The 10897-nt window shown below is 47.3% G+C and overlaps 1 protein-coding gene across 2 annotated transcripts in view; it reads left to right on the top strand.

Annotated features, from left to right (window-relative positions):
• The first annotated feature begins 3313 nt into the window (after positions 1 to 3313).
• The window catches only part of Stard13 (StAR related lipid transfer domain containing 13), a 208696-nt gene continuing 201112 nt past the window's right edge, over positions 3314 to 10897 (top strand). For both annotated transcript variants that reach the window (XM_029533498.1, XM_029533497.1), the window contains exon 1: positions 3314 to 3481. In XM_029533498.1, the coding sequence (XP_029389358.1) occupies positions 3358 to 3481 (124 nt within the window). In that variant the 5' untranslated portion in view covers positions 3314 to 3357. The remainder of the gene's footprint in view (positions 3482 to 10897) is intronic.

Raw genomic sequence — 10897 nt, 5'->3', positions numbered from 1 at the left:
AGGGAAGAGAAGAGAAGAGAAGAGAAGAGAAGAGAAGAGAAGAGAAGAGAAGAGAAGAGAAGAGAAGAGAAGAGAAGAGAAGAGAAGAGAAGAGAAGAAATTAACCTCCTGCCATGAGAGAAGCTAATGGAATAACTTCTATTGGGTGTCAGGATAGTTGAGTTAGAGGGACTCAGAAAAGATTTTGGCCAGGACAGTGATGTAATAATATAATATGGTTGGCAGCACTGAGTGAATGCTCTCCATGTGACAAGTGGCTTGTGTCATTTCATCCACAACCCCATCCTGAGTTAATGTCCAGAGGCAGAAACATGAGTCAATGGGGTCTCAGCCTCCGGCCACACCTTGAATTCATATATTTCCTTTCTGCACCAACTTGAACCTTGAGACTAGCCACGTGGGGCCTTACGTAAGAAGGTAGGGTCTACACGAGCCTGTTGGAGAGTGATGAGATCGTGCCAGGAGGAACGGGCTGGTCAGCATCCAGTAGCCCCACATACTCCAGAAAGGACAACAATAGACTGACCAAGATGATAATTAGAGGTGACGTGAACAGGGTACTTAGAGACTTAGTGTAGTACTGATTAGAGAGGCCTGTGTTCCAAGATAAAGGGAGTACAGGAACTGAGCATTTCTATAGGTGCTTTTCTTGGGCTTTGGCATCAGTTAAAGAAGGATGGCAGCTGGGGGTCAAACCTACTGAAAGGCAGACTTACAAGAAATAACAGCACCCATGGGATTTCCCAAGACACAAGACAGGCCAGAGCACAGAGCGAGCACAGGCCAGGGAATGGATCCCGGGCAGGAACAGCACCCTCTCTTCTGATGTGATGGGGGAGAAAGATGTCACCATGATGGCAGACAAGGTGGGGATTTGTTACCTGAAGCCAGTGATGTTTATCTTCACCAGCTTGCTACAGATGAACGGGGGGCTTGGAAACAGATCTGGTGGAGGTTGAGCGTGGACCAGGGTAGCAATGTGTGGCTCTAGGCTCTGGGACTTCCTCTAGTATCAGCTGGCTCCTAAAGGGCTGTGCATGCTGTGTGCCCCAAGATGCTTGGGTAGCATCTGTCCTGAGCCGATCACCTGGCTTCTCTGTGACAGAGCCCAGTTCATAGTCACCCAACAGCCAGAAGTAGCCAAATCTGCAGGGCCAGAACCTATGTTCAAGTTCAGAGTTTAAGAAGAACTCCTAAGGCAGAGTATCTTAGCGCAAAAATGCTTATTCAGATTTTAAAAAAAAGAAGGTGGTTGGGGTCCAGGCTCCTTGAAGCTCATTGATCATTGATCACTGAAGTTGCTTGGCTGTCTGGAGGTCTGCAGCGCTGTTCTAGTGTCTGGGGGGGTGGGGGGAGGTGGAGGGAGAGGGAGGGAGGGAGAGAGGTGGTCTACTGCCTCCAGCTCAACTGGGATCCTTTGAAAGCCAAACACACAGCTTCTCTGGGGCAATAATCATTGCTCACTTTGTTGTACACGCCTTACAGATGCAACTGTAAGTGGCACAGTTAGCCACTCCTATAAGCATACAAAGCACAGGATGTCATCAGAAAAGTCTTTGGCGGCAGGGGTCTAGAAGGCCATCCGGATTAGTCTGTAACTGGCTGCCTTAAGTCCAAGTCCTCTTCTAAGCCACGCCTTACTGCGTCATCACAGATAACTTCAAAGGTTTACCAAGACCATGCAAAAAATGCCTGGTGATGCTTTCTAGCTCACGCTGAGATGTGCTTCATCTGTAGATATTTCCAGGTCTATGACAGCACAGTATGGTGATAAAGAGCATCTTTGAAGTGAATGATCCCTCTCCCGCGTCTCTCGGACAGTCTAGACTGATGGAGGATGACCTCAGTAGAGGTCAGCAGAGGCTATGTGGGTACCTTTAATTTCAACTCTAAGTCAATAGTGATTTGTAAAACCGAAGGATGGAATAGTTTTCCTGAGTTTTTTAAACTTCATATGGGACATCTAGAGAGGAAATAAACAATTTGTCAGACAAGTGGAGAGACATTTAAGAAGACAAGGGAGAGACTAACAGTTGCAAGAGACACAGGTGTGGTGGAGCATACTGTAATCCTGCTACTGGGAGTTTTAGGCAAGACTGCTGGGATTTTGAGAGGCCAGTATGAGGAATAAGACCTCTCTCAAAAACAAGCAGAATCAAAAATTCTCTTGAAATTGCACCAGATTTTATGTGATGACACTGACTATGTCATTGAATTACATCAAATTGTGTTATGATTTCTCTGACACCCTTAAAAACGCTTTATAAAAAAAAAACACCTTGTAAACTGCGAGACCAAGCCCCAGAGGATGGGGCTGAGGTAGTCTGGTCCTTTCCTTTGAGTTTTAAAAATATTTTATTTTTTTATCTATCTATCTTGTATTTGTTTGTTTATTATCTATCTATCTATCTATCTATCTATCTATCTATCTATCTATCTATCTATCTGTGATTATCATGTTTTAAGACAGCATTTCATTTTATAGCCCAGGCTGGCCTCACATACTCCAGGAAATTCTTCTGCCTCAGCCCCTTGAATGATGGGATTACAGGTGTGAGCCAGCCTGGCTTGTCTTTGCCTTCCTAAATAAAAAGTTTGAAGCCCAGGAAACTTGGTCATTCCTCACCCCATGGAGAAGCAAAGAAGTGATCGTTTTTCTTAAAGACCCTGGTGTAGTTGTTTAAAACCAGCACAGTTCATTCGCTCTCACTTCAGTATTAATGTCTGATTCTGAGTATACTCTATACTTTTAGTTAGTATACAGAAACTTCTGGTTTCCAATTTTCCTCCTTGTAATTCCCATTTCTTTGTTAGCATACAGATATATGGGCTCCCCAGTCCACACCATGGTCAATGTAGATTATACTCTGAAAATTATATCATGTTGGAACCAGGAAGGGACTGCATAACTCAAAGACACTGTGTAGAACGCCCCCACCCCCACCCACCCCCTGGAAGGTCAGCTTGGCTCGAGTGCAAGTGATTTAAATTCTGAACTCTGAGAGTCTTGGACACTAACTGCTGCTGTATCAAAGCTCTTGTGTCCGAGTGGGGTTGGTAAGCGATGAGGAAAACCAGGAAACGGAAGGCTGTAGCACAGTCCCTAACTTTGGGATGAGAGGGAAAGACCTGAAGCGGGCTGTCAGCCTGGGCTAGGGTGCAGGGAGGAGCCGGGGAGGGAGGGAAGGAAAGAGGGAGGACGCAGCGGGAGAGGGGAGAGGGGCTGGCGGAGCCCAGAGGCCGCCTCTCAGGGCGCCTGGCGGGCGCACCGGGTCCCGCGTGGCCGAGCGTCCAAACGTCAGAGGCGGTTTGAGTGGCCGTGACCAGGCTGCCCCGCGCCATGAGGACTCGTCTGAGATGAGCAGCCCACGCAGAGCGGTGTACGCGCCTCTCCGGAGATCGCTAAGCGAGCAGCTGCGGGACTCCAGCGCCAGAGCCTGGGATCTGCTGTGGAGGAACGTCCGCGAGCGGCGGCTGGCAGGTCGGTGTCCCGGGGCCCTGGGAGCAGGTTCTGACCAGTCAGATCGGGCACAGTGCCTGACAGCTGGCCTGTGCGCAGACCACAGAGTCCTCCTCGACTCGGGCGGGCGCAAAGGTAGCTGTGACTGTGTCCCAGGTTGGCATTTCCACGTGGCTGAGGGCTGGCAAGGGTGGCGCGACCGGGCAAGAGCTTACAGTAGCGGTAGAGACCAGAAGTTTGGAGGGAAACAGGTGAACAGTTGCTGAAAGCAAACGACCACACACCACCCCGATGCCTTCAGGATCCGAAGTGTCCATATAGGAAATGACAGAGAACGACTTAAGAATTCATTGCCCCAGGGTCAAAGGAAGAGAAACTGATTATTCCTAAGGGTTCTTAAGAACGCTTGCTTCTTTAACCCACACCCAGCTTATGAGCTGTGGCCGCAGGTGTGTGCCAGCTCTACAGGGACCATCCTCTATCTCCTGATGGGGCCACAAGCATAGTGAGTGGTCTGGGCTCCCAACCCCTGAAGTCACTGCATTACACCTGTTCAGTAAGACAAAATCCTGAGTCCACTGGCAGGCTCGGAGGCAGAGGCCTCCTTTGCCTGGTGGGAGCTGCCGGAAGATGCTTCAAGAATTACGAGAGGTGTGACTGGAAGGGTTTCTGAGATGGTCCTGTCTTTGCTTCTGAGTTTGTCTTCCCTTGGAGCGGAAGAGAATTCTAGAAGGGGAGGTATAAAGCCTGGCAGAAGGAAAAGATGCCACAGGTGAAAGAGACTTGACCTTTGAGCGCCTCCTTTCCCTATTTAACCCGCAGAACAAGTCTGCCCACCCCCTAGGACCTCCCCCACGCCCTCCGCAGATCTCTAGGCCAGGTGGTGTTCTTCCCTCAGAGCCAGGCCACCACATTCTCTCTCTCACATACACACACCCGTGGCTTAAAGCCTTCTGAGTGAGATGCGGCAGCCCAGGTTCCTTTGAACAGAGCACCCTTATCAAGCCAACTCAGAAGAAGGCACTGTGAATGATTCTGACACTTGGTGTAACAAGCATTAAATGTTACCCCATATTTTCTCTCCAGCACAATGGCTCCATTTAGTAAACACCTGAGAAGAACAGTTTTGTTGTTGTTGTTGTTGTTGTTGTTGTTTAGCCAGGACTCAGAAATAAATTGAGGTCACCCAGTAATTTTGACTGTTGATCCTTAAAGACCTGTAGGCACATGGTAGACCCCAGTGGGTAATGGTTAAGAACACAACCCATCCCATCGGGCCCCTGCAAGCATGCGTCTTGTTTCAGGGTTATGTTACATTGTATAACCTGTAGGATGGAGGGTGTTCAGGAAGCTTCTGTGCACACGTGAGCTTGCTGCTTCATAACTTAAGAATTCTTATTGCAAAGGACCTGTTGCCAGTGTCTGTTGTTTAATCCCGTGGCGTTTGTTAAATCAGTGGCTCCAAGGAAACAAGAAGGCTCTCCAGGAGGTTTGCCAAGACTGTGCTAGGTTTTCATATTGAGACCAAGGAGGACAACAACGTCTCCAAAAAGAGAGCTTGGAAGTGAAAGAGTTTTGTAAAGCCTTCACAGGCATCTTAGACATTGTGGTTAGAGCAGTGGAGGCAGGTATAGGTAGAGATTTTTAAGACGAAGCATATGAACTTAGATAGTAAGGCTAAACGTAGCTTCGGAATGTTAAGTGTAAGAGTTCACTCAGAGTGGCACAATTTTTTTTTAATGGTGGTATGAGGCTTTAAAATGTTTAATCAGAATATTAATATCTGCTTACCCATAATCTTCTTACCATTCTGCTAACAGCAAATGCCAGAAGGTTATTCAACTAGGACCAAACAATTCTCTCTAGAGTGGACTTCAACTCCTGTTTCTCCGGGCTGCTTGCCACAAAACCAAACCAACCCCATGAAGGAGCTTTTAGATGCAAATTGATTTTCTTGGGTTTTCTTGCTAAAGTAGCTAAAATATGGAACTTTGGCCACGAGACACTGAAATACTTAAGTTATTAATGTTGGCATCAATTCCAGGGGAAAGTGCTCTCCGTTGGTGAAAGTCATCTTTATAAGACTCAGTTCACAGTATCAGAATAGCTATCCAGAGGGCCGTGTCCCCAAGAGCATGCACTGGGGGTGGGGGCGGGGCGAGAGGGTGGACACTGTGGGACCTCAGTCTTGTTTGTTTGGGATTTTGTTTCCTTTATTTTCTTTTCTATCAAATAAAAGTTTTGTGCCAGCTTCTCTTTAGCTTGCTAGACTTTTCTCCTTTAGCCTACAGAGCTAGGGCTGAGAACCTAGCTAGAGTGCCCTGAAGGTACTGGAAGCCCATCTTCTAACTCCACATTTTTCATGAAATGTTGTCGTCTAGTCAATTCAACCGAGAAGCAAAAAAGGAAGTGCCGCTGAATGAGAACAAGAGGACATGATTGCTTCCACGAGGTTGCAGTTTTTAATTATAGATAGTAAGGAAGAACACAGGCAGAGACACCTGGAAGAGTCCAGAGAGAACGTGACCTGCCAACTGAACAGGGCCATGTGGGGAGAGAAGGGAGCGGGGCAAGCCAGAAGCCAAGACACCAAGAGACGAAAGGACCACACACCCAACATGTCTGGGTGTTATAGGAGTCAGGTAGGGACTGAAGGATGCTGGGAGAAGCTGGTGCCAGCATCATCTTTGGTGTGTTAATAGGCACCTCAGCCATTTGTTCTGAGTTTGAGACCTAACACAAGTATAAGCATAGCAGAGCCTATGGCTTTCTGGGCCATGTGATCATACATAATGAGAAAACCACATTTCTTAACATAGGTCACAGTGACTATAAGCAAAGCAAGTAATGAATGGCCCAGAGCGATTTCACCAGCAAGTTCCTGTCCAAGAAGAGGCAGCAGGTGTCCATTTGCGGCTTGCCAGTTCTGCGGACTGGAACAGCTGAAGGGGCTCCCAGCAGACGGGCACCATTTACCAACGCACACTTCCTGTCCACCAGGATTCCAATTCCCACGGGGCCAGCAAGAGTCTTTCTCATCTATCACCTCCAGAATCATTATGTCCGTGGTAAATTGTTTATTTCCCCAAAGACGAATCTGGTTTATCCAAAGCAGGATTCAAATTCAGGCCATTAAAGGTTACAGGAAACCTATGCCCATACCTTAGGCTTTGAGAAAACATCGAGACTGACGAAGACATTCTGTTACTTCAGCTGGACCTAAAACCCTAACAGAAAGAGCTTGAAAATCTGCTGCAAGAATAACCCTGTGCACCTAACCAAGCTTGTCCTCAAGCCATTCCACTGTGATGGTTACTCTATTAGCCTATAGAGGTCTGAAACAAATCAGTACTCATGCATCTTGCTTGTTGAGGCCTGTAGGTGTTCACCCCACCCATCACCAGAGCAAGGGCGGGCAGTTGTAAACTCTAAATGAACTGCCATGTTCCCAGGTAGGTAAGTGACAGGGCCTTTGGTGGCCCCAGTTCTGCAATCAGCCACTGTGAGCTTTCTGTGCCCAAATCATTAAGCTCTTAAGGCCAAAGCACACCCATTACCCTCTGGCGCCCCTTAGCACTTGTAGCTTCTTTTCAAATGTTAATGATTGAGGAAAATCCCAATGGCTTGTCTACAGTTTCCTTCCCTTCAGACCAGAAGTCCCTCAGTGTGTTTGACTCCCTTATAGGGCAAAACAATGTTTAAGTAGCTTGTACTTTAATTGATACTAAGTCTTTGATCTCTCTTAAAAAAAAAAAAAAAAAAAAAAGTCTTGTGTTAAATCATTTCTCTGAGACACAGGAAGTTAAAACTGCTGCCAAAAACTCTACCAAGTTAAAACACTGAAAAGTTTCAGCTATGTTAGAAACTTAAGTTTTCCAAGTCTCCGTGGGTTCTTGTTAAGACAGGTTCCTCGATTCTCAAAGTCAAGAACAGCGTTCTACCATACGATGTAAACAGAGATTGGGACTTCAGTTCACAGCGGGACGGAGAACAAAGAGTGGTCCATTTAATGTTCCTTATTAAAATCCGCATGCGGTGACATCACAAGGACCAGATGGCCCCAGCAGATCCTTTTCGTGTTCTGCTATCTTTGTATTCTATCACCTTGTTATAAGGAATAGTTGTTGTGTTAGAATGGCGCTCGTATCCCAACAGATCACACCAGGCCAGCACAGCTTTGGGGAGACGTTTATTGGGAGAGAAAAGGATGAAGGGGGGGCAAAGAAGAAGAGGAGGAGGAGGAGAAAGAGGAAAGGAAAGGGGAAGAAGAGGAAGAGGAGGAGGAGGAAGGGGAGAGGGGAAGGGAACAAGAGGAAGGGGAAGATGAAGACAGAAGGAGGAGAAGGAGGAGGAGGAGGAAGAAGAAGAAGAAGAAGAAAGAAGAAGAAGAAGAAGAAGAAGAAGAAGAAGAAGAAGAAGAAGAAGAAGAAGAAGAAGAAGAAGAAGAAGAAGAAGAAGAAGAAGAAAAGGGGGAGAGGGGGAGGGAGGGTCAGAGGTCTCCGCCTTTTATTTGGACCATGATGTAATCACACTCACCGCAGCGCACGGGTGGGTCAGCAGGGGCAGGAGAAGTGAATGCTGGGAAAGTATAGTGGCTGCCACAGCAACGGACACGCGGGTCCTTGTTGCCTAGGGTTACCTCATCATTGGATTCAGAGACTGTAGGTGGCTTCTGACGCCAACAATAGTCATGCTGCTTTCACAGGGTTTTGTCTTTCATGCCACTTCCGGGGCAGCACTGAAATGCGCTTAACAGTGACAGCCATAATCATCTAAGCAGGGCTTACCGCCTAGGTTGGAGCTCTTCCCCATCATTGCCCTCAGGATCACCGCGGCCTTCCAGATCATGAGTACCAAGCCCCTCCTTGGCCCTCTCCTTCAGATGTGGGATGCTGTACAGCTGGTGCTGAGGACCACTGATGTATATCAAGTTTCCTCGATATAACTCATGAATAATAACTAACTCATGAAATGTGGAGGTCAATATAGTACGTATTTCAAAACAAGGAGACCTAGCCCCAAACTTCAAAATCTGAAATGCTTCAAACTCTGAAATTAAAGCAAGCAAGCAGACCAAACGTATCAACAGGAGGCCACAGGTAGAACAAACCACCCTGTCCTTGTGGGAGGCGCTGCAGTCGAAGAAAAGGAGCATCCCACAGGATCGAAGATTCTGGAGCCCTTTCAGCTGCGAAAAGTCTGTAGACTTTTATCCAGCAGGAAATCATTAAAGATACTGAACTAAATTTTATTCAGATGACATGTAAAACATATATATGACACTTGAGTCAATTTTATGTTAAGATTGGATTTCCACCCCTAAGACTTCTCATTGTGTCTATGTAAATATATTTCAAAATCTGAAAAAAAAAAAAAAAACTGACCAAAATTGCATTGAGGCTAAAAAAGATAGTCAAACTCTGTTGTAAGCACAGAAGCAATGTTTTGTTTAAGTGAGGTGAGTTTATCCTGTCACAGAGCTAACACAAGCAAACAAGTCAGCACTGGCTGAATAATATTTTTTTTACAAAAATGGCAAAAGCAAGTTCTTGACAGGAAATGATGTCAGACATGGCCAGGATCAAGTTATAGGCTTAGGGTGGGCCTGCAGCCAGGGAAAGCTTGGATTTACATCTAACATGGACTTAGGTAAGACCAAATAAGTTGTCACCATCAGCAGTGCTGCTACGGCACCAGTAGGCATTGGATGGCGAGAGGGGTAGTGGTGGAAAAGGATGGCGGACAGAAAGAGGTGCTAGAAAGGGAGGGACATCTGTAAATAGCCTCAGAGGTGGAGACACCACGGTTGACCTGCAGTTGCTGGAGACAAGGATCGGCAGGCTTGTGTCAGAACAGGTAATAGAGAGAGACGCTGTTGCCTGAGATGGAACCACCGGGGTGGCAGGGCGGCAGGATGGCGTAGCAGGTGGAAGAATAAAGCGTTCTCTGTCTTTGGCAATGTGAACTCTGAAATGCCTGTGGGACGTGCAAAAAAACCGAAGAGTTGGGTTACGAACAAAGCTTTGAGGTGAAAAGCAGAGCTAAAGAAATGGGGTTCAACTGAGCAGTGGTGGCACACACTTTAATCCCAGCACTCGGGAGGCAGAAGCAGGCAGATTTCTGAGTTCGAGGCCAACCTGGTCTACAGAATGAGTTCCAGGACAGCCAGGGCTACACAGAGAAACCCTGTCTTGAACAGAGCCTTCTCCAGTTACTGTAATAAAACAGGATAAGAGTTTTATGCTGAATAGGGATAGTTCAAATCGTTCAAATCGAAGTTTAGTTGGAAAACTTCTGTGCATTGACTTTTTCGATACTATGTCCAATAACTGACATTTTCACTTACATTTTACCCGTAGACATGGTTAGGATGAAATCTCACAGAGGAAATGAGGTAGCCCAGAGCTTAAAGTTTCATGTCTGCAAGGAGATTAGCTCAAACTTGGCCTCGCTTGACTGCAATCCTCAGGCTAGACCTTGGAGTGAACAGTGCACTCCTGCAACCAGAACAGAGGAAGGTCGTGCTGACTCCTGGTCATTTCTCTGCAGAAGCAACAGCTAATAGTCTGAAACTCCTCTGGAGATCCATCCAACACACACTGTGCTGTGCATCATGTAGCTCAGAACTCACGCTTTCTCCTTTGCGCTTTTAAATTTTTTATGTCAAAATACGGTGCTCATTAAGAGGAATCTGCCTGGTGACCTTGTGGTTTTCTGGGGGTTCATCCACTAGGAAGTTTCTCCTCTGTCCTGGTGCAAGTGTGATGCTACAACATGAAAATAAAAGTGGCTTGGGAGGCATCACAATATTCTTGAGGTTTATTCAGCCAGCAAAGCTGGAGGACAAACTTTTTGTGTCACATCCACAGTCAGCCAATCAGTACCGGGCCATGGAGTAGCATCCTCGTGAAAGCACGTGGGTGCAGACTTACAGGATGTGAATCTTGTTCCATAGTTGTTTCCTTGCCAAGCACATAAGTGTTACAAGCACATAAGTGTTACTCTGCTGCTCAAGTCACTTAATGCCAGAATACTGAACTAAGCAGTGGGGACTGTGCGAGTGCTGGGTGGGGAAAGGAGGGTGGGATTACAGACTTCTGCACCGGAACCAAAGTGGAGAGAGCTTCCAGAAACTGCCAAGGATGGTCTGGACCACGCAGCATCGGCTCGGCACTGCATCTGCACCCGCACTCTGCTGCACTGGCTCGCACCCTCACTCTGCTGCACTGGCTCGCACCCGCACTCTGCTGCACTGGCTCGCACACGCACTCTGCTGCACTGGCTCGCACCCGCACTCTGCTGCACTGGCTCGCACATGCACTCTGCTGCACTGGCTTGCACCCGCACTCTGCTGCACTGGCTCGCACACGCACTCTGCTGCACTGGCTTGCACCCGCACTCTGCTGCACTGGCTCGCACACGCACTCTGCTGCACTG

This window comes from Mus pahari, chromosome 23 (assembly GCF_900095145.1).
Source record: "Mus pahari chromosome 23, PAHARI_EIJ_v1.1, whole genome shotgun sequence".
In the NCBI taxonomy this organism is placed as follows: domain Eukaryota; kingdom Metazoa; phylum Chordata; class Mammalia; order Rodentia; family Muridae; genus Mus; species Mus pahari.
The sequence above is the reverse complement of the archived record's forward strand: the minus strand, read 5'-3'. Positions and strand labels throughout refer to the sequence as shown.